The sequence below is a fragment of the Hemiscyllium ocellatum genome, chromosome 8 (assembly GCF_020745735.1).
Source record: "Hemiscyllium ocellatum isolate sHemOce1 chromosome 8, sHemOce1.pat.X.cur, whole genome shotgun sequence".
Taxonomy (NCBI): domain Eukaryota; kingdom Metazoa; phylum Chordata; class Chondrichthyes; order Orectolobiformes; family Hemiscylliidae; genus Hemiscyllium; species Hemiscyllium ocellatum.
Window position 1 is genome coordinate 113,520,665 of NC_083408.1, and position 24,125 is coordinate 113,544,789.

General features: G+C 47.3%; 1 protein-coding gene across 1 annotated transcript; it reads right to left on the minus strand.

Moving 5' to 3' along the window:
* Positions 1 to 4,471: 4,471 nt before the first annotated feature.
* LOC132818010 (B2 bradykinin receptor-like) lies at positions 4,472 to 15,174 on the minus strand. The gene is made up of 2 exons (XM_060828596.1): positions 15,024 to 15,174; positions 4,472 to 6,881 (listed from the first exon to the last, which is right to left on the minus strand). Exon 2 carries the CDS (start codon positions 6,868 to 6,870, stop codon positions 5,815 to 5,817), a length of 1,056 nt encoding a protein of 351 aa, XP_060684579.1. The 5' UTR covers positions 6,871 to 6,881; positions 15,024 to 15,174; the 3' UTR covers positions 4,472 to 5,814.
* Between the last annotated feature and the right edge of the window lie 8,951 nt (positions 15,175 to 24,125).

Here is a 24,125-nt window from a genome sequence, read left to right on the forward strand (position 1 = left end):
AGTCCACTCCGCCATTCAATCATGGCTGATGGGCATTTCAACTCCACTTACCAGCATTCTCCCCGTAGCCCTTAATTCCTCGTGACATCAAGAATCTATCAATCTCTGCCTTGAAGACATTTAGCGTCCCGGCCTCCACTGCACTCTGTGGCAATGAATTCCATAGGTCCACCACTCTCTGGCTGAAGAAATGTCTCCGCGTTTCTGTTCTGAATTGACCCCCTCTAATTTTAAGGCTGTGTCCACAGGTCCTCGTCTCCTCGCCTATTTTTAAAAAGCATGGTCTAGCCAACTGCATCCCTCCTGGAATATCTGCTTTACACCTGCTTCAAACAACCAGCAAGCTTCGAGTCTGGGCGACTTTCTTGAAATGTTTTGAGGAGGTCTGACCTGGTCCATAACACTATCCTTTGACTTCCCTCAGACTGTTTGATGAGCTGAAATGGGATGTCTCCCTCTGCGTCTTAAGGGACATACTTTCCGCTCATCTTGTTCAGAGCTGTTATTATACATCACTGGAGCAGGTGGGACTTCTGACTCAGAGGTAGGGACACTACCACTGTGCCCCATGGTGCATGGGCTGTATAAAAATACAACTGATAACTTTCCTTGTCAGCTGACAGGTCCATACCATCCCTCCACTCTACTTTATCCTCATTACCCTGCATTTCCCATAGCCAATCCCACTCTAACCTGCACATCACTGGACTACAGGAGGTAACCAGAGCAAACCCATACCAACATGGGGAGAGTATGTAAACTCCACACAGACAGTCACCCAAGGCTGGAATCGAACCTGGGTCACTGGCACTGTGAGGTAGCAGTGCTAACCACTCAGCCACCGTGCTGCTCCTTGTCCACTAAATATCTGTCTAAGCCATCACTCCATATCTCATGATACATTACCCAACAAAAGAACCTCAACCTCAGGTTTATAAATTTCAGGTGGTCTTTTGCAGTGTCCGATTTTCAGGAAAGGGATCCCAGGTTTTGACGATACCTTGTGTAATAACGGGCAAGAAACATTGACAATAAAATAGCAGCTGAGTTTTCACCTCAACATCAAAGAGCAGCGTTAATTTAGATCCCCTGTTGAAGGTTTATTTGATGTCTTAAGTGTGTTGTTACTCAGTGTAAAACATAGATTACCAAATCTCAAAAACAGAAACAGGGCAGCCTCCTTGGAACACGAGAATAAAACAAAGAACTTCAGACACCGAAGATCTGATAGATAAACAGAAAGTGGTGGAGAAAGTCAGCAGGTCTTGCAATATCTGTGGAGAGAGGGTAGAATTCACATTTCATGTCCATTGAGTTTTCATCAGAACCTTATGATGAAGAATGATTCTAGATTCGAAAATAACATGGCTTTCTCTCTCCACTGCCTGAGTTTAGAACATAGAGTCATAGAGATGTACAGCATGGAAACAGACCTTACAGCACAGTACAGACCCAATGGGCCTCTTTCTCCAGCACTTTCTTGTCACAGTTGTATCAATACTCACAGAGTCAAGAATAGAGTGGTTCTGGAACACCACAGCAGGTCAGGCAGCATCCGAGGAGCAGGAGTATTGATGTTTCGGGCATAAGCCCTTCATCAGGAACAATGAAAGGCTTTTGCCCGAAATGTCAATTTTCCTGCTTCTCGGATGCTGCCTGATCTGCTGTGTTTTTCCAGCACCACTCTAATCTTGACTCTAATCTCCAGCATCTGCAGTACCTACTTCTGCCTATGATTTAGAGATGCTGGTGTTGGACTGGTGTGTACAAAGTTAAAAATCACACAACACCAGGTTTAATTGGAAGCACACTAGCTTTCGGAGCGATGCTCCTTCATCGGGTTATAGTGGAGGGCTCAATCCTAACACACAGAATTTATAGAAAAATTTACAGTGTGATGTAACTGAAATTATACATTGAAAAATTGATTGTCTGTTTAGCCTTTCATCTGTTAGAATGCAGTGATAGTTTCACTTCTTTCATGTGGAAATCACAAAACGTTTTTTTTTAACTTTGCATTCTCGAGTTAGCTGTTAACAATGGTGATAGTTAGACAATATGTTGAAGGTGTTGGCCCCCTGTGTTCTCTGAATACACCATGATGTTTAGATTGATTCTAATCTAAAAAGTGAGATAACAGAGTTTTACATAAATTCATGCAGTTTTTGAGCTCAGAGTTCTACATGAATGCACGCAGTTTTTGAGCAAAGTACAATGTAACCCTGCAAGTACAAATTCACCCCACAAAATATATATGTGCATGTGGATCTTTGTCTCTGTGTGTCTGTCTGTCTGGGTTGGGGGTTGTGAGTGTGAGAAAGTGTATGTGTGTGTGTGTGTTGTGAACGCAGAGTGTCTTAAGTCTGTGAGGGGGTGCATGTGTGAGTGTGGGAGTGTGTGTGTCTGTAAGGGTGTGTGTGGGTGTCTGTGTGTGCGTCTGTGTGTATGTGTGTCCATGTGTATGTGTGTATAGGGGTGCCTGTGTGTGTGAGAGAGTGTGTGTGTATAGGAGTATCTGTGTGTGTAGTGCAATGGTGGTCACCTGTAATGTGACATGAACCCAAGGTCCCGGTTGAGGCCCTCCCTATGGGTACCGAACTTAGCTATCAGCCTCTGCTCGGCCACTTTTCTCTGCTGCCTGTCCCGAAGTCCACCTTGGAGGATGGAGAAACTCAGCAGGTCTGGCAGTATCTGTGGAGAGAGGGTATCTGAGGGTGAGCACCTCACCAAGACCTTCCCCACATCTCCACTACTTGCCTTTAAACAACCACCAAACCTCAAACAGTTCGTTGCTCGTAGAAAACTGCCCTGCTCTCAGGGCAACTCCATAAACCCTGTCACGGTGGACACTGCAAGACGTGTCAGATTGTGGACATAGATACCACCATTGCGCATGGGGACACTTCCAACCTTGTACATGGCAGGTACTCATGTGACTCAGCCAATGTCGTTTATCTTATACATTGCAGGCAAGGATGCCCGGAGGCATGGTACATTGGGGAAACCAAGCAAAGGCTACGACAACGGATGAATGGACAACGCACAACAATCAATAGACAGGAGGGTTCCCTCCCAGTTGGGGAACACTTCAGTGGTCCAGGACATTCAGCCTTGGATCTTGGGGTGACCATCCTCCAAGGTGGACTTCGGGACAGGCAGCAGAGGAAAGTGGCCGAGCAGAGGCTGATAGCTAAGTTCAGTACCCATAGGGAGGGCCTCAACCGGGACCTTGGGTTCATGTCACATTACAGGTGACCACCATTGCACTACACACACACAGATACTCCTATACACACACACTCTCTCACACACACAGGCACCCCTATACACACATACACACGGACACACATACACACAGACACGCACACAGACACCCACACACACCCTTACAGACACACACACACTCCCACACTCCCACATGCACCCCCTCTCAGACTTAAGACACTCTGCATTCACTACACACATACATACACTTTCTCACACTCACAACCCCCAACCCAGACAGACAGACACACAGACAAAGACCCACATGCACACATATATTTGTGGGGTGAATTTGTACTTGCAGGGTTACATTGTACTTTGCTCAAAAACTGCATGCATTCATGTAAAACTCCATTATCTCACTTTTTAGATTAGAATCAATCTAAACATCATAGTATAGACATAGAAACACAGGGGGCTAACACCTTCAACATATTGTCTAGCTATCATTCATTGTTAACAGCTAATCAAGAATGCAACTTTTTTAAAAAAAGGTTTTGTGATTTACACATGAAAGAAGTGAAACTATCACTGTATTCTAACAGATTAGATTACTTACAGTGTGGAAATTGGCCCTTCGGCCCAACAAGTACACACCGACCCGCCGAAGCGCAACCCACCCATACCCCTTACCTAACACAACGGGCAATTTAGCATGGCCAATTCACCTGACCCGCACATCTTTGGACTGTGGGAGGAAACCAGAGCACCCGGAAGAAACCCACGCAGACACGGGGAGAACGTGCAAACTCCACACAGTCAGTCGCCTGAGTCGGGAATTGAACCCGGGTCTCAGGCGCCATGAGGCAGCAGTGCTAACCACTGTGCCACCGTGCCGCCCACAAAGAGTGGAATCGAAACTGGGACGCTGGCGCTGTAAGGGAGCAGTGCTAACTACTGCGCCACCATACCGCCCCTGCGGTGAAAGATGAAAGGCTTAACAGACAATCAATTTTTCAATGTATAATTTCAGTTACATCCACTGTAAATTTTCGCTATAAATTCTGTGTGTTACAATCGAGCCCTCCATTATCATCTGATGAAGGAGCGTTGCTCCGAAAGCTAGTGTGCTTCCAATTAAACCTGTTGGACTATAACCTGGTGTTGTGTGATTTTTAACTTTGTACTTCTGCCTAGTTGATCAATACCCACTGATTTGTCAAAGAACTCAGACACAGTCAGGAATCAGGTAAATATGAAGCATCATTCATTTATTGTCACATCTGTGATAACACACATCATATCATAACAGCAAGGATTAATGTTACCCTACATACTTTGGCATATTTTATTAATTATGAGATCAAACAGAGCATTGTATCATCTCAACATCACTTGAACACAGGATTACTGTCATTATACCATGCCAAATTTATAATCAAAGGTACTATATACATTACAAATTATTTGTGTTGCTGAATCATTTTAACAAGTTTATCCAGCCTTCTGGAATATTCTTGAGAAGACCCCACATTGTTAAACTGCACTGAACCTTGTTCTAGTACCTGAGTTATAACTCTCCCATGTTACCTGTTTTCCCATTTATCTACCTTGCAGGTGATTTACTATGTTTCAAATCAATAGTGATCTCTCTTTAAAACCATGTGCCCTGGCCTGCCTGAGCTAGCTTTTTGGAAGAGGTATACAATTAGATTTTTGTTAAACTATTTTCCTAATCAACATGTTCAGAGATGTAATTACATACCTCTGGAGTAGGTGGGACGTGAACCCTGACCTCCAGCAATAGAGACACTGCCACTGTTCCACAACTGGGCTCTATGCTATCAATCAGTCTTTACGTTCATTATCCTGCAAAACTGGCTTTTTCCAGGACTGTCCAATTGCCTTGTGACAATTCCATAGAATCTGCTTTCTCTCCAACCCCATCTGTCCCTATGAGCTCGATCTAACTCCTTCTCGAAAACATTCAATGGTTTTTGCTTCAGCTGCTTTCAGTGGCAGATTCCCCACTCTGAGTGAAGGCATTTCTATTCAGCTCAGTCCTAAAGGATTTGTCCCATATCCTTATAATTCTATTCCTTGGATTTGCACAGCATTTTCTTTGTTCTTTGAACACACAGATACGGAGAGAATTTGCAAACTCCACACAATTGCCTGAGTCTCGAATGGAACCCGGGCCCCTGGCGCAGTGAGACAGCAGCTCTAACCACTGAGTCACCGGGCCGCCCTAAAGCCTCTTGTTGGCGCAGTAGCTGATCTTGATGTCGCCCTCAGCCAGAGCCTAGCAGATGATCATTGACCAGGAGCCACACAGCTCTTGTCCAGTTTACTTCCCTTTCTCCCAGAGCCCCTGGACATCACCACATCTCTATCTGGTGATGCCCTGGTTTGAAGCAAAAGTGATCAGGGACAGACTGGTATGTAATACATCCCATTCCTTCCTTTATATAATTGAGAATCTTGACATGCATTTTGCAGCAGCCTTTCCTATCAGTTGCAGAAAGAGAAACAGCATGACAACCACAGCTGATGTGTGAAGACAGGTTCACAGTTGGAGAGGCGGCTCCATCTCTGCTTCATATCCAGATGTTAACTCTTTACTGTTGTGGTGCGGCTTGTGAGGGAGTCATTCAAAGTCTGTAACGACCTGCTCCTAGCTCGGACCCACACCTCCTGTGCTTTCTTCCTGAACTGCTTTCCCACAAGGACATAGAGCATGGGGTTAATGCAGCTGTTGGTGCAGGCCAGGAAGCTCGCAATCTGATTGCCGTTACTAATCGCTCTTTCTAATGAGCAGCCCTGCAGGATGTCTGAAAACACAAAGATCCTGAGGAACCGCAGCAGTTGAAAAGGCAGCCAGCAAATGACAAAGGCCAAAAGGACAGCGAGCACCAAGATGGCTGCCTTGCTTTCCCTTCGCACTTGCTTGAAGCGCTGCATTTGGTTGTTTCTCAGGACCTTCAGGACCTGAAATGTGCAGAAACTGAGGATGAGCGCAGGGATCAGGAAACCAATGACAACCATCAGAATGTCCATATTCAGAACCCAATACTTATTAGGGTAATCAAGTAAGCAGGCAGAGATGTTCAAATCTTCCACATAGATCACTCTTCGGAATATGATGATGGGACTACTCATCAGCAAGCCGAACATCCAGATGATGAAGCAGTTGATCTTGACACATGAGAGTGTCCGTATTCTGCTGTAATGAAGGACTTTCACCAGAGCCAGGTAGCGGTCAATGCTGACCATCACCAGGAAGTAGACACTGCTGTAAAAGTTCATATAGATCACCGAGTTGACGTAACGGCACAGGAAATCTCCGAAGGGCCATTCGTAGTGGAGGGCAATGTTAACAGCCCAGAAGGGGAGGCCAGCCAATAGGAGCAGGTCAGCCCCAGCCAGACTCCCCAGGTAGACCTCTGGCCTCGTGCAACGTCCTTTCTGTAAACACAGGACGATCAGGACAAAGCAGTTCCCCACAACGCCAGTGACACACACCACCATGATGTAAATCGGCTGAAAGGTGTACATCCACTCCCAGAAATTACCTTCGGGGCAAATGAGTGAGCCATTGGAGCTGTTGACTGCGCTGAGATTAGGAGCCGTTACCAGGGACTGGTTGGGAGCTGTGTGGGCAATCATTGGGGCACTGTCTGAGGGAAAAGAGACAGAGATCAGTTAGCCTTTCCGACAAAGATAGAGAATTGTAACCAGACCATGGAGCATTGCTCCATCAGAACACCACACAGGGATACACAGCTATATTTGAATATTGATACATTGGAGTAAAATGTAATCTTTTGGAATGTATTGTCAACTCTGATTTGTTATTAGCAAGCTTATCTCTGAACAAGCCCAGGCACATGCTGAAATTCCAAACTGGAAAATTAAGCATTAGCTCTGGGCTGTCAAGTGTAGTCGTAAAAGAATACTACTTCGTTCTGTAAATATACATTCCTGCAGGGGATGTGGTCATTGTTGGTGAAGCCAACTTTTATTGTCCATAAAAACCCAAAAAGAACTGCGGATGCTGGAAATCAGAAACAAAACCAGAAATTGCCGGAAAAGCTCAGCAGGTCTGGTGGCATCTGCAGAGAGAAAGTGGAGTTAACGTTTCGGGTCCAGTGACCCTTCCGCAGAACTGATGGCAGTGAGGAAAATGCTCTTTATACAGAAGATAAGGTAATTGTCCATTCCTGATTATTCTCCAGAAAGCTGGGGAAGGTATTGTTGATACCTGGGAGAGAATTCCAAGATTTTGACCAGCAGTGTAGGAATGGTGATGTTATTCCAAAATCAGGATTGTGTTTAATTTGGAACTAGGGAGCATGCTAGTTTCCATGCACTGACTTCCCTTGAACTTTGAAGCCATAGAACTGATGGATTTGGAAGGTGCTATTGAAACGAACCATGGCGAGTGTCTGCCGTGTGCTGTGTTTGTGGTTTGCATCTGCAGCTATCTTGCTTCAGTGGCAGAGGGAATGGATAATACACACAGCTTCTACTGAGTGTCAGTGCTGGAGGAAGTGGAGGCTTGTGGATGTGGTGCCAACCTAGCGGGCTGCTTTGTCCTGGATGGGGGTCAGGCTTCTTGAGTGTTATTAGAGCTGCACTCAAACAGGCAAGTGGGGAGTATTCCGTCACACACATGGATGGGGCAACATTAGAAAGAGTGCAGGAGAACGGTTCCAAGGATGAGGGACTTCCCTTACTGATATTGGCTCAATGGTTAGCACAGCTGCTTCATAGCACCAGGGACCCGGGTTCGATTCCAGCCTCAGGTGACTGCCTGTGTGGAGTTTGCATATTCTCCCCTCGTCTGCGTGGGTATCCTCCAGGTGATCTGGTTTCCTCCCACAATTCAAAGACGTGCAAATTAGGGTGGATTGGCCATGCTAAATTGTCCACAGTGTGCAGGGATGTCTACTATTCGGTGGATGAGCCATGGAAAATGCAGGATTACAGAGATAGGGTGGGGATGTTGAGTCTGGATGGAATGCTGTTCAAAGAGCTGGTGTGCACGTGTTGGGCTGAATGGCCTGTTTCCACAATGTAAAGGATTCTCGGAGCATGAGAAAAGACCTGATTCACACACTGAGTGGTTCAGACTTAGAGGGCACTGCCTGGGAGACAGGTTTTCAGAGCAGAAACGCAGATAGCCATTGGGTCACAGAGGGTTTGTCTGCAGGTACAACCTTTAATTAGGAAGGTAAATGGAATTTTATCCTTCATCGTTAAAGGGAATGAGTTTAAAAGCAGGGAGGTTATGTTGCAGCTGTACAGGGTGCTGGTGAGGCCACACCTGGGTTACTGTGTACAGTTTTGGTCTCCTTACTTGAGAAAGGATGGACTGATGCTGGAGGGGGTGCAGAGGTTGATTCTGGAGATTGCAGTAGGTTGATTCTGGAGTTGAGAGGGTTGTTTATGAGGAGAGACTGAGTAGCCTGGGATTATATTCGTCGGAATTGAGAAGAATGAGGAGGGATCTTACAGAAACATATAAAATTATGAAGGGAATAGATAAGATAGAAGTCGAGAGGATGATTCCACTGGTAGCTGGAGCCAGGACAAGAGGGCATAACCTCAGGACTAGGGGGAGCAGATTTAGGTCTGAGTTGAGAAGGAACTTCTTCACCCAGAGAGCTGTAAATCTATGGAATTCCCTGCTCAGAGAAGTAGTTGGCGCTACTTCAGTAGCGTTTTTAAAATTAAGATAGTTTTTTTGGAACAATAAAGGGACTAAGGGATACGATGAGATGGCGAGTGAGTGGAGCTGAGCCCTGATTGTATTGAGTGGCGGAGCAGGCACAAGGGACGAGACGGCCTACTCCTGCTCCTAGGCCTTATGTTCTCATGGACATTTGGGAGTTGGAATGTGGGGGGGAGCTGCAGGGGGTAAACTGCTCTTCCTGAAAACTGCCCTGAACCTGAGAGAGACGGTGCCTCCCCCTGGTACCGTAACCATCCTGCAAAGAAAAACAACATCCTCTTGCACGGTGTCAGAGCCTGCGTTCTCCCCTTACAACACTAAAACAGAAACACTCACTCTGATCATTATCACACTGCTGTTTGGACGACTTCCTCCATACTAATTGCATTTCCAACACTGCAAAGTGACTTGACCGAAAGCGGCTGAGACTGTGGCCTAGGCTTGGGGCAATGCAAGTCTTTTTGTTTCTGATTCATTAAGACCATAAGAAATAGGAACCAGAGCAGGAAGCCAGTCTAATGGACACTTTGTCAAACACTGAACATCAATTAAGCAAAATAAACAAAAGAAAATTAAATTTTGAGCATGATAAGATGTTGTAATAAAAGGCATATGTTCCGACTGGAAGGTCAAAAAGAAAATTAAATTGTTATGATCTCTCGATCCATATAGTGAGACAGGGATTTATACAGAGCATCAAAGGCCCTTCGGCCCATCAAGGCTATACCAACACAGCTAGTACTAAAAGTGCGCGAATCCCAATTTCCTGCACTTGTCCCATATCCTTGAATGTTATGATAATTGAAGGGCTCATCCAAATATTTTTTAAATGTTTCCAGCCTGCACGACCTTCCCAGGCAGCATATCCCATATTCCCACCACCCACTGAGTGGAAAGGTTTCTTCCCCAAATCCCCTCTAAATCTCCTGCCCCTTACCCTAAACTACACCCTCTCATGATTGACCACTCAACCAGGGGAACAGCTCCTCTCTCTTCACCCTGTCCATCCCCCTCATAATCTTATACACCTCAATTGTGTTCCCCCTCAACCTTGTCTGCCTGAGAGAAAACAATCTGAGCATATCTAGTCTCTCCTTATGTCCTGACAATCTCCTGGTGAACTCCTCTGTATCCCCTCTCTAGCACTGTCACATCCTTCACACAGTGAGGTGACCAAAATTGCACATAGTACTCCAGTTATGGCCTGACCAATACTCTGTGCAATTCCAACATTGCCTCCTTGCTCTAATACTCTTTGCCACAACCTGATGAAAAAAACTGTCCTATATGCCTTCTTAACTATCATATTCATATGCTCAGGGGATCTCCCATCCACAACCTCCAACTTCATAGTCTCAGAACCCCACACTGTTCGGCTCTACCTCCTATCCAAGATTCACAAACCTGACTGCCCCAGTCAGTCGATTGTCTCCAGATGAAGAGCTTTTGCCCGAAACATCGATTTTCCTGCTCCTCGGATGCTGCCTGACCTGCTGTGCTTTTCCAGCACCACTCTAATCTAGACTCTGGTTTCCAGCATCTGCAGTCCTCACTTTTGCCTAGTCCATTGTCTCCGCCTACTCCATTGAACTCATCTCCTCATACCTTGACACTGTCCTGCCCCCCTTAGTCCAGGATCTCCCCACAAACCTTCGGGACACCACTCACGCCCTCCACCTCTTCCACGACTTGTGCTTCCCTGTCCCCCAACTCCTCATCTTCACTATGGACATCCATGGCCTGTACACGTCATGGGGAAGGCCTCCAAACCTTCTGTTTCTTCCTCTCCCACCGACTCAACCATTACCGACACCCTGCTCCACTGGGCTGAACTGGACCTCACCCTCAACAACTTCTCCTTCGAATCCCCCAACTTCCTTCAGACCAAAGGAGTAGCCATGGGTCCCAGTCATGCCTGTCTCTTCATTGGATACACGGAACAGTTCATCTTCCATAGTTACACCAGCACCATCCCCATCCTTTTCCTCCACTACATCGATGAATGTATCAGTGCTACCTCATGCTCCTACGAGGAGGTTGAACAGTTCATCAGCTTCACAAACACCTTCCACCCTGACCTCAAGTTCACCGGATCATCTCGAATACCTCCCTTCCCTTCTTGAACCTCTCCAACTCCATTTCCAGCAACTGACTCAACATGGACATCTACCTCAAACCCACCAACTCCCACAGGTATCTGGACTACACTTTGTCCCAAACATCACCCTCCCCCTAAAAACGCTATCCTTTACTCCCTATTCGTCTGCTTCTGCTGCAGGAGGACCAATTCCACTCCAGAACATCCCTGATGGCCTCCTTCTTCAACAACCAAACATTTCCTTCCCACCTGGTTGAGGATGCCCTCTGACACATCTCCTCCACTCCTCGCAGCTCCGCCCTTGCATCCCACCCACCCAACCACAACAAGGATGCCCCCCCCAGTCCTTACCTTCTACCTTATCAATCTTCAGATACAATGCATCAGCCTCTGCCATTTCTACCACCTACAGTCAGACCACCACCAGAGATGTATTTCCCTCCTCACCGCCATTCCCTCACCTCACAAGCCTCTTTCCTTATGAAGGCTCTTGCCTGAAACGTCGATTTTCCTGCTCCCAGAAGCTGCCTGACCGGCTGTGCTTTTCCAGCACCACACTCTCAACTCTGATCTCCAGCATCTGCAGTCCTCACTTTCTCCTAATCATGTGCTCTGCCAACTTCAGGGATCTGTGAATAATTACCCCCAAATTCCTCTGCTCCTCTAAGCTGCCCAGTGTCCAGCCATTCATTGAACACTCCCTCATCTTGTTCCTTCTTCCAAAGTGCATCACCTCGCACTTGCCAGGGTTAAATATTCTCTGACTAACCCACCAATATCTTTCTGTAACCTACAACCACCTTTTTGGCTATTAATGGCTCTACCAATCTTGGTGCCATCTGCAAATTTGCTTAACATCCCCCCACATATTCATCGATATTATTGCTGTGTAAAACAAGATGTAAGAATCCCAATACTGATACTTGTTGTACACTACAGCACACCAACCTCCAGTCACTCAAACAGCTTTCTACCACAACAGCCCTTTCTGCCCTCTTACTAAACCAGTTTCTGATCCATCTCACCAGGTTTCCCTCAATTCCATGCGCTTTAACCTTCTCCACCTGTCTCCCATGTTGGGCCTTGTCAAAAGTTTTGCTAAAATCCATACAAACCACATCAATTGAATATCCCTCATTCACACACTCCATCACATTTTCAAATTTGCTGACAAAGCCATGCTGACTATCCCTAATTAACCCTTGCCTTTCCAAGTCTGTCCAAATTTGCAGATGACACCAATATTGGAGATGTAGTGGAGAGTGAAGAAGGTTTACAATGGGATCTTGACCAGATGGGCCAATGGGCTCAGGAGTGGCAGATGGAGTTTAATTCAGATAAATGCGAGGTGCCGCATTTTGGAAAGGCAAATCAGAGCATGATTTGTACACTTAATGGTAAGGTCCTAGGGAGTGTTGCTGAACAAAGAGACGTTGGAGTGCAGGTTCATAGCTCCTTGAAAGCGGAATCGCAGGTAGATAGGATAGTGAAGAAGGTGTTTGGTATGCTTTCCTTCATTGGTCAGAGTATTGAGTACAGGAGTTGGGAGATCATATTGCAGCTGTACAGAACATTGGTCAGGCCACTGTTGATATATTGTGTGCAATTCTGGTCTCCCTGCTATAGGAAGGATATTGTGAAACTTGAAAGGATTCAGAAAAGATTTACAAGGATGGTGCCTGGGTTGGATGTTTTGAACTATAGGGAGAGGCTGAACAGGCTGGGGCTGTTTTCCCTGGAGCGTTGGAAGCTGAGGGGTGACCTTATAGAGGTTTATAAAATCATGAGGGACATTGATAGGGTAAATAGACAAGGTCTTTCCCTGGGGTGGGTGAGTCCAGAACCAGAGGGCATAGGTTTAGGGTGAGGGGAAAAGATAGACAAAAGTCCCTTTTTCACACAGAGGGTGGTACGGGTATGGAATGAGCTGCCAGGGGAAGTGGTGGAGGCTGGTACAATTGCAACATTTAAGAGGCATTTGGATGGGTATATGAATAGGAAGGATCTGAAGGGATATGGGCCGGGTGCTGGCAGGTGGGATCAGATTGGGTTGGGATATCTGGTCGGCATGGACAGGTTGAACGGAAGGGTTTGTTTCTGTGCTGTACATGTGTTAGAGATCCTGCAATTTCCTGTCTTGCCTCCCATAGCAGCCTGGGGTGCAGTCCATCCGGGTGAGGGGATTTGGTCATGTTTATGCCAGACAATGCTCCAGTAGCTCCCCATTTCCTACATTAAACTATGCAGGTTCCTCACAATCCTTTTTGCTTGATATTAGATATACAACGGTATACCAAGGTGTCAGATGATGCACTGGGGGAAGGGACAAAATAAATGATAGAATGTCAGGAAAGAGAAGAGGATCACAGGGAGCTTGGTGTAATAGTTCATAAATCCTTGAAGGGAGCAGGACAGGTAAATGAGGTAGCTAAGGCAGCTCCACAAGCATCCACTCCTCCACCACCGACGCTCAGTAGCAGCAGTGTGGACTATCTACAAGATGTATTGCAGAAATTCACCAAAGGTCCTCAGCCAGCACCTTCCAAACCCACAACCACTTCTATCTAGAAGGATAAGGGTAGCAGATACATGGGAACACCACCCCCTGCAAGTTCCCCTCCAAGCCACTCACCATCCTCTCTTGGAAATACATTGCTGTTCCTTCAATATCACTGGGTCAGAATCCTGGAATTCCCTCCCTAAGGTCATTGTGGGCACAGCACATGGACTGCAGCTGTTCAAGAAGGCAGCTCACCCCCATCTTCTCAAGGGGCAACTAGAGACGGGCAGTAAATGCTGGGCCCAGCCAGTGACACTGACATTACACTAAAAAAAGCATAAATAAACAAATGCTTGCCTCTTTTAGTTAAGGCGTTGAATATAAGGTTATGGTGGGGCTGTACATGATGTCATTTTGGCCACACATAATGCACATACACACAGACACACGGCCCCCCACACACACACGGACACACAGCCCCCCACACACACAGACACACAGCCCCCCACACACACACGGACACACAGCTCCCCACACACACAGACACACAGCCCCCCACACACACACGGACACACAGCTCCCCACACACAAAACACACAGACACACAGACAGTCACACACACAGTCACACAACCCCACACACACACAGACACACACAGTCACACAGCCCCCCCCCACACACACACACAGACACACAGTCCCCCACATACACAGACACACACATAGTCACACAGCCCCACACACACACACGCAGACACACACACAGTCACACAGCCCCACACACACACACACAGTCACACAGCCACACACACACACACAGTCCCCCACATACACAGACACACACACAGACACAGACACACAGCCCCACACACACACACAGACATACACCTGTCAGATCCTCAGGAGAGGGAGGGGGATTAGCTCATCCCCAAAGTGTGTCCCCACTCTCTTTGGAAACCAGTCCTGACTGATCAAAGGTGAGGAGCGCAGATGCTGGAGACCAGAGTTTAGATCAGAGTGGTGCTGGAAAAGCACAGCGGGTCAGGCAGCGTCCGAGAAGCAGGGAAATTGACGTTTCAGGCAAAAAACCCTTCATCGGGACTTTCTGATGAAGGGCTTTTGTCCGAAACATCGATTCTCCTGCTCCTCGGATACTGCCTGACCCGCTGTGCTTTTCCAGCACCACTCTGATAATTTCACCGCTGGCTACTCCCAGCACTACCCCCTACTCCCCCTCTCCCCCCACCCCCCCGTCTCCCTGGGATTACAGGATCCCCACCCCGTCCCTCACTTCCAGGGGGGGTTTCCCTGCTCTCCCACCCGGGGTGGGTGGAAGGGCAAGTCTTCCCCGAATTTCCGACAGACATGGGGTCTCCGCTGCAACGTGTGTCATTGGATCCAGGTGTTGGGAATCTGGCTGAGGGGGTCCCATGGAACTGGAAGCCAGGACAATGGATAGTAATCAGGGAGAGATGAGCGGACACTTACCGAGTGAGAGACTCCAGGGTCTGTGAAAGAGCTGCTGAGGCCAGTCAGAGGCGAGGAGACTGAGAGGGAGTGGGGAGTGCTGTCTCCCCCCGGGGGAGAGAGGGAGAGGCTGCTGAAACAGGAATCCTGTAGCTCCACACACCCTCACTGCTGCCTCCCAGGCTGGTACAATGCAAACTGTTGCTTCACGATGTATATATCTAACAGAGGAAGTAGCTTACTCACAGGGTAACTCCTCCAAGTGGGAATATGTTTCAGGGCACAGCTGAGATTGGAGGCAGTCAGTAGGTTGGATTTGCTATGCTTGACACCCTGCATTCAGCCTTTCCGATAAAGAGCGACTAGACTGTTTGTAAACTGGCAGTTGACAGAGGTTAGAACAGACAAGTGTATTCAGACTGGTTCTCCCTGCTGTTCCTGTGATCCCTGCTATTTAATGTTGTTTATTCTCTCCCTGCTGGAGTTAATCTCAGGTAAACAGTACTCCCCAAACAGCTGGATGATGTTAATGGAATCTTAAACAGATGTCTGGGTGCCAATAGCAACACCGTCATTTGTTCCCCCACATTTAGCTGCTGGAGATTGCCACCGCTAACGATGCCCACTTTGAAGAAGGTAGCCATGGCGTAGAGGAGCCGGTGTTGGACTGGGGTGGGCAAAGTGAAACATCGCACCACACCAGGTTATAGTCCAACAGGTTTATTTGGGAGCACACTAGCTTTCGGAAGAAGGAGCAGCGCTGCAAAAGCTTGTCCTTCCAAATGAACCTGCTGGCCCACAGCCTGGCGTTGGAGAAGGTGAGGGCTGCAGATGCTGCAGAGTCAGAGTCAAAACACATGGTGCTGGAAAAGCACAGCAGGTCAGGCAGCATCCGAGGAGCAGGATGAAGGGCTTATGTCCGAAACGTCGATCCTCCTCAGATACTGCCTGACCTGCTGTGCTTTTCCAGCATCACATGTTTTGACTATAACCTGATGTTGTGTGACTTCTCACTTTGAAGAAGTTCTCTGTCTCCCTCAGAGGGGAACTCCGTGAGTTCCTTTCTCACTGCCACACCGCTGTGACCTCTTCAGCTCTTTGCACCTATCACTACCTCACCACTCCAGCCCGTCCCTACCCACAACCCTCCCCCAGCACCACCCCCTTTATCGGCAGCTCCCCCCACCCCCACCCCCAGTCCTGGAGAATGGTTACACCCAAAACCTCAACTTCTCCCCCTCCTGATGCTGCAAGCCTTGCTGTGTTCCCCCAGCCTCCTGCCTGTCCCTCCTGATGCTGCCTGCCTTGCTGTGTTCCCCCAGCCTCCTGCCTGTCCCTCCTGATGCTGCCTGCCTTGCTGTGTTGCCCCAGACTCCTGCCTGTCCCTCCTGATGCTGCCTGGTGTGCTGTGTTCCTCCAGCCTCCTGCCTGTCCCTCCTGATGCTGCCTGGCTTCCTGTATTCCCCCAGCCTCCTGCCTGTCCCTCCTGACGCTGCCTGGCTTGCTGTGTTCCCCCAGCCTCCTGCCTGTCCCTCATGATGCTGCCTGGCTTGCTGTGTTCCCCCAGCCTCCTGCCTGTCCCTCCTGATGCTGCTTGGCTTGCTGTGTTGCTCCAGCCTCCTGCCTGTCCCTCCTGATGCTGCCTGGCTTGCTGTGTTCCCCCAGCCTCCTGCCTGTCCCTCCTGATGCTGCCTGCCTTGCTGTGTTGCTCCAGCCTCCTGCCTGTCCCTCCTGATGCTGCCTGGCTTGCTGTGTTCCCCCAGCCTCCTGCCTGTCCCTCCTGATGCTGCCTGGCTTGCTGTGTTCCCCCAGCCTCCTGCCTGTCCCTCCTGATGCTGCCTGCCTTGCTGTGTTCCCCCAGCCTCTTGCCTGTCTACTTTGGAATCCAGCATCTGCAGTTTTTTTCTCTCTAATTTGCGGAGAGTTGTCATTGGAGACTTGGTAAATTGGATAGATACTTGGTTTGGCCATAGAAGACCAAGCGGCACGGTGACTCAGTGGTTAGCACTGCTGCCTCACAGCGCCAGGGGCCTGGGTTCAATTCCAGCCTCGGGCGACTGTGTGTGGAATTTGCACATTCTCCCCGTGTCTGTGTGGGCTTCCACCCACAATCCAAAGATGTGCAGGTCAGGATAAATTGGTCATGGTAAATTGCCCATAGTGCTATGTGCTTTAGTCAGGGGTAAATATAGGGGAGGGGTCTCAGTGGGTTACTTTTCGGAGGGTGGGTGAGGACTTACTAGGCCAAATGGCCTGTTTCCATTCTGTAGGGATTCTAATCTAAGGCAGAGGGTATCTGTGGAAGGGTGTCTTTCTGACTGGAGGTCTCTGACTTGTGGTGTTCTATAAGGAATGGTCCTGGGACCTCAAACACAAAACTAGAAGGTGCTGGAAAAGCTCAGCAGGTCTGGCAGCACCTGTGGAGAGAAATCAGAGTTAATTAACTGTTCTGAGGAAGGGTCACCGGACCCGAAACATGAACTCTGATTCCTCTCCACAGATGCTGCCAGACCTGCTGAGCTTTTCCAGCAATTTCAGTGTGTGTTTCTAGTGTACAGCACACACAGTTCTTTTGGGCTTTTATTTAATGCTGGGACTTCTGTTCTCTGTGAGATTTCTCAGTGATTTGAATGAAAGTGTTAGTGGCCTGATTAGTAAGCTTGCAGACAGAATGAAAATTGTAGGGATTTGTGGATAGTAAGGAGGGTTGTCAAAAGGATGCAGCAGGATGTAGATGAATTGAAAGTTGGACAGAGAAATGGCGGATGGCATGTTTGGGCTCATTGATCAGAGCATTGAGCATAAAAGTTGGCAAGGCATGTTGTGACTGTGTAAGACTTTAGTGAGGCCACATTTGAGGTATTGTGTGCAGCTCTGGTCCCAACACTGTAGGAAGGATGCAGGGGCTTTGCAGAGGGTGCAGTAGCGGTTTACCAGGATGTTGCCTGGATTAGAGTGTATTAGAGAGAGGTTGGACAAACTTGGATGGAGCTTCGGAGACTGAGGGGTGACCCAACAGAAGTGTATAATATTATGAGAGGCATGGATAGGGTGGATGGTTGGAGTCTTCTTCCCAGAGTGGTAATGTGAAATACAAGAGGGTATAGGTAAAAGGTGAGGGGGGGGGGGGAAGTTTGAAGGGCATGTGTGAGGCAGATTTTTCCACAGAGGGTGGGAGGAGTTTGGAATGTGCCCCCAGGGAAGGTGCTGGAAGCAGACACTGCAGTAACATTTAAGAGGCATTTAGACAGAACAGGCAAGGCGTAGAGGGACATGGACCATGTGAAGCAGGTGGGATGAGTTTCAGAATGGTACCATGGTCAGCACAGACATGCTGGGCTAACGGGCTCATTCCTACGCTGCACTGTTCAGTGGTCTATGTAAGATGGGGGGAGGATTAAACTATATCTACAACTCCATTTGAAATCTTTTCCAATGAGGGAGTGGTGATGATGTGCAATAGGAACTGCTCTGGGGTACTTTGGAAAAATAGCACAGGTTGGTCCATTTCAATTTAATGTAGACAGGCCAACATGCTATATTGGATTTAGTACTGGATAATGAACCCGGCCAGGTGTTAGATTTGGAGGTAGGTAAGCACTTCAGTGATAGTGACCATTATTTGGTTATGTTTACAATAGCAATGAGCAGGGATAGGTATATACTGCAGGGAAAGAGGTATAACTGGGCGAAAGGCAATTATGATGTGATTAGGCAAGATGTAGGGTGCATAGGATGGGAAGGAAACTGCAGGGGATAGACACACTTGAAATGTGGAGCTCATTCAAGGAACAGCTACTGCAGGTCCTTGGTAAGTATATACCTATCAGGCAGGGACATAGTTGTTGAGAGAGGGAGACATGGTTTACTAAAGAAGTTGAAGCTCTTGTCAAGAGGAAGAAGAAGACTTATGTGAGGATGAGGTGTGAAGGCTCAGTTAGCAGGCTTGAGAGTTATAACTTAACCAGAAAAGATCTAAAGAGAGAGCTAAGAAAGTCAGGAGGGTACATGAGATGTCATTGGTGGATAGGATCAGGGACAACCCTAAGGCCTTCTATAGGTATATCAGGAATAATAGAATGACTAGAGTAAGATTAGGGCCAATCATAGACAGTAATGGAAAGTTGTGTGTGGAATCTGAGGATATAGGGAAAGCGCTTAATGAAAACTTTTCCTCAGTACTCACATGTTAGTGTGATTACGGAGATCCAGGCTACAGGATTAATGGGATTGAGGTTGACAAGGAGGAGGTTTTAGCAATTTTGGAAGATCTGAAAACAGGTAAGACCCCTGGGCTGGATGGGATTTATCCTCAGATTCTCTGGGAAGCCAAGGTGGAGATTGCTGAGCCTTTGGCTTCAATCTGTCATTGTTGACAGCAGTAGTGCCAGGAGACCGGAGGATAGCATATGTTATTCCCTTGTTTCAGAAGGTGAGTCAGGACAACCTTGGTAATTATAGGCCAGTGAGCCCTACTTCAGTCGTGCGTAAGGTGTTGGAAAAGGTTATAAGAGACAGGACTTATAAACATCTGGAAAGGAACAATTTGATTAGTGATAGACAACACCATTTTGTGAAGGGTAGGTTGTGCCTTACTAACCTTACTGAGTTCTTCGAGAAAGTGTTTAAACGGGTAGATGAGGGTAAAGTGGTTGATGTGGTCTATATGGATTTCAGTAAGGTGTTTGATAAGGTTCCCTATGGTCAGCTAATGCACAAAGTACGGAGTTTTGGGATTGAAGGTGATTTAGTGGCTTGGATCAGGAATTGGCTAGCTGAAAGAAGACAGAGGGTGGTGGTTGATGGGAAATGTACATCCTGGAACTCATTTACCAGTGGCATGCCACAAGGATCTGTTTTGGGGCCACTGCTGTTTGTCACTTTAATTAATGACCTGGATGACAGCATAGAAGGATGAGTTAGTAAATTTTCAGATGACACTAAGGTATGTAGAGTTGTGGATAGTGCCGAAGAATGTTGTGGGTTACAGAGGGACATAGATAAGACGCAGAACTGGGCTCATAAGTGGCGTAGAACAATACAGCACAGAACAGGTCCATTGGCCCTTGATATTGTGCCGACCTGCGAACTAATCTAAGCTCGCCCCCCCCCCCCACTTTGTTTATCAAAGGATAATCCTTGTGCTTATCCAAGGATTGTTTAAATCTCCCTAATGTGGCTAAGTTAACTACGTTGACAGGAAGGGCGTTCTACACCCTTACCACTCTCTGAGTAAAGAACCTGTCTCTGACATCTGTCTTAAATCTATCGCCCCTCAATTTGCAGCTATGCCCCCTCTTACAAGTCGACGTCATCATGCTAAGAAAAGGACTCTCACTGTCTACCCTATCTAATCCTTTGATCATCTTTTATGTCTCCATTAAATCCCCTCTTAGCCTTCTTCTCTCCAATGAGTACAGACCCAAGCCTTTCCTCATAAGACCTTCAGATGAAGTTTAATGCGAAAAGTGTGAGGTAGTTCACTTCGGAAGAAATAACAGGAATGCAGAGTACTGGGCTAATGTTAAGATTCTTGGCAGTGTAGATGAACAGAGAGAGATCTCGGTGTCCAGGTGCATAAATCCCTGAAAGTTGCCACCCAGGTTGATAGGGTTGTAAAGAAGGCATATGATGTGTTGGTGTTTATTGGTAGGGGATTGAACTTCAAACCACAAGGTCATGCTTCAGCTGGAGAGGACACTGGTAAGGTCACATCTGCAGGATTATGTGGAGTTCTGGTCACCACATTATTGGAAGGATGTGGAACCTTTGGAAAGGGTTCAGAGGAGATTTATGAGGATGTTGCCTGGTATGGAGGGAAGGTCTTACAAGGAAAGGCTGAAGGACTTGAGGCTGTTTTTGTTGGAAAGAAGAAGGTTGTGAGGTGACTTAATCGAAACATATAAGATAATCAGAGGGTTACATAGGGTGGACAGTGAGAGCCTTTTTCCTCGGATGGTGAAGGCTAACGCAAGGGGACATAGCTTTAAATTAAGAGGTAATAGATATAGGACAGATATCAGGGGTAGTTTCTTCCCTCAGAGAGTTGTAAGGGCGTGGAACGGCCTGCCTGCAATAGTAGTAGACTGATCGACGTTAAGGGCATTTAAATGGGCATTGGACAGACATATGGATAATAATGGAACGGTGTAGGTTAGATGGGCAGCAGATTAATTTCACAGGGCGGCGCAACATGGAGGGCCAAAGGGCTTGTTCCATGCTCTATGTTAACCATTTACCAAATATGGGCATTGCTGATATAGACACCTCGCTTGACAATTATTACTGTTCGGGGAGGTGGTGGTTGGAGTCTACGTGCTGATGGTGCATCTACAGTGCTAATGTAAAGAGCTGCAGGGCTTTGGCTAAGTGCTCATGATGAAACAGTCATATATGTTTCCAAATGGTAGGTGAGTGCTAAAGTAGGAAGCTCTCTTGAAAACAATCCAAGTTTGTACAGGCCATTGGTGAGTCTGCCCTGAGTCCAGTCACAGGGTCTGCAGTGCATAAAAAAGCCCTTCAGCCCATTGAGTCTGTGCTGGTCAATAACAACCCCCCTAACTATTCCAATCCCATTTTCCAATACTTGGCCTATAGCCTTGGGTGCCTTGGTATCGCAAGTGAACATTTAAATTCTTCTTCAATATGACAAGGGTGCCTGCCTCTCCCACCCTTCCAGACAGTCAGTTCCAGATTCCGCACCAGCCTGTGGGTGACAAACAATTTCCTCACATCCCCTCAAAATATCCTGCCCCTTACCTTAAATCTTCGAGTAAAATATGAGGTCTGCAGATGCTGGAGATCAGAGCTGAAAATGTGTTGCTGGTTAAAGCACAGCAGGTTAGGCAGCATCCAAGGAATAGGGAATTCGACGTTTCGAGCATAAGCCCTTCATCAGGAATCAGCCTTACCTTAAATCCATGTCCCAGATCCCTCCATCAAGGAGAAACATTCCTTCATGTCCACCCTGTCTATGCCCCTCTCAATTTTGTACATCGCAATCTTGCCCCATTCAGTTTTCTCTGTTCAAAGGAAGAGAACCCCAGTCTGTCCAGTCTCTCTCTATAACTGAAACTCTCCAACTCTGGCAACATCCTGGTCAATCGCCTCTGCACCCTCTCCATCACTGTTACATCCCTGCTATCATGTGGATTCCAGAATGGCACACAATACTGTAGCTATGGCCTACCCTGTTTTATACAGTTCCACCCTCACCTCTCCACTCTTAAACCTTCTGCCTCAGCTCATAAAGACAAGCTTGCCATATGCCTTCTTAACCACTTTATCCACCTGTGCTGACACCTTAAGGGACTGATGGACACGTAAGCCAAGATCCCTGTGATCCTCAGTGATTCCCAGGGACCTACTGCTCATTGTGATTATTTTGCCTTGTTTATCCTGCTGTACAATGTACAGGTTCTGAGGAAGGGTCATTGGATCCATAACTTTAACTCTGATTTCTCTCCACAGATGCTGCCAGACCCGCTGAGCTTTTCCAGCAATTTCTGTTTTTGTTAGAACATAGAACATAGAAAAATACAGCGCAGTACAGGCCCTTCGGCCCTCGATGTTGCGCCGATCCAAGCCCACCTAACCTACACTAGCCCACTATCCTCCATATGCCTATCCAATGCCCGTTTAAATGCCCATAAAGAGGGAGAGTCCACCACTGCTACTGGCAGGGCATTCCATGAACTCACGACTCGCTGACTAAAGAATCTACCCCTAACATCTGTCCTATATCTACCACCCCTTAATTGAAAGTTTCTGATTTACAGCACCTGCATTTCTTTTGGTTTTCATTTAGTCCATACCTTAGGCCTACATACATTAATACCTTTGGTTTAAGAAAAATGTATCTTTTCCAGATTTAAAACTAACAACTGATCCAGCATCAACTACAATGTGTGGAAGAGAGTTTGTGGGCAGAAGTGTTTCCTAAATTCTCTCCTGAACAGTCTGGCCCTAATTCTCAGACAACTAGTTCTAGAATCTCCAACTAATGTGAATGGTTTTTCTTTATCTACACTGTCTTTTCCTGTTTATATCTTGAGGACTTTGATAGCGTACACTAAAGCCAAAGAGCTCACAGAGTCATAGAGTCACACAACACAGAAACTGACCCTTCGGTCCAACTAGTCCATGCTGAACATAATCCTAAACTAAACTAGTCCCACCTTCCTGCTCCCTAATCCCTCCAAACCTTTCCAATTCATGTGCTTCTCCAAATGCCTTTCCAACAATGTAATTGTACCCACATCCACCACTTCCTCAGGAGGTTCATTCAACCCGGGAACCACCCTCTGCGCAAAGCATTTGGCCCTCATGTCTTCTTAAAATCTTCTCCTCTCACCTTAAAAATGTGCCCCCTCGTGTTGAAATTCCCCATCCTCGGGAAAAGACAACTACCGTTAACTCTAGCTATACCCCTCATTATTTTATAAACTTCTATAAGGTTAGTAAACTCCTACGTTCCAGTGAAAAACATCCCAGCCTTTCCTCAAACTCAAACCTCCCACACCCGGCAACATCCTGGTAAATTCCTTCTGAGCCCCTCCAGTTTAATAATATCCTTCCTATAACACCGTGGGCGGCACGGTGGCACAGTGGTTAGCACTGCTGCCTCACAGCGCCTGAAGAAAGACCCGGGTTCAATTCCCGACTCAGGCGACTGACTGTGTGGAGTTTGCACATTCTCCCTGTGTCTGCGTGGGTTTCCTCCGGGTGCTCCGGTTTCCTCCCACAGTCCAAAGATGTGCGGGTCAGGTGAATTGGCCATGCTAAATTGCCCGTAGTGTTAGGTAAGGGGTAAATATAAGGGTATGGGTATGGGTGGGTTGCGCTTCGGCGGGTCGGTGTGGACTTGTTGGGCCGAAGGGCCTGTTTCCACACTGTAAGTAATCTAATCTAAAAACAAGGCGGCCAGAACTGTACACAGTACTCCAGATGATGCCTCACCAACATCCTGTACAATCCCACGACCTCTCTCATTTTGTCTATGAGTCCTGCCTCTTACTTGCTCTCTCTGATTCCCCACCTATCTTCTCTTCTTGCTCTCATGTTAATCCATACCGTGCTCTCCCCGAAATTAGACATCCCCTCTCCCTATCAGCGTGCCTCAAT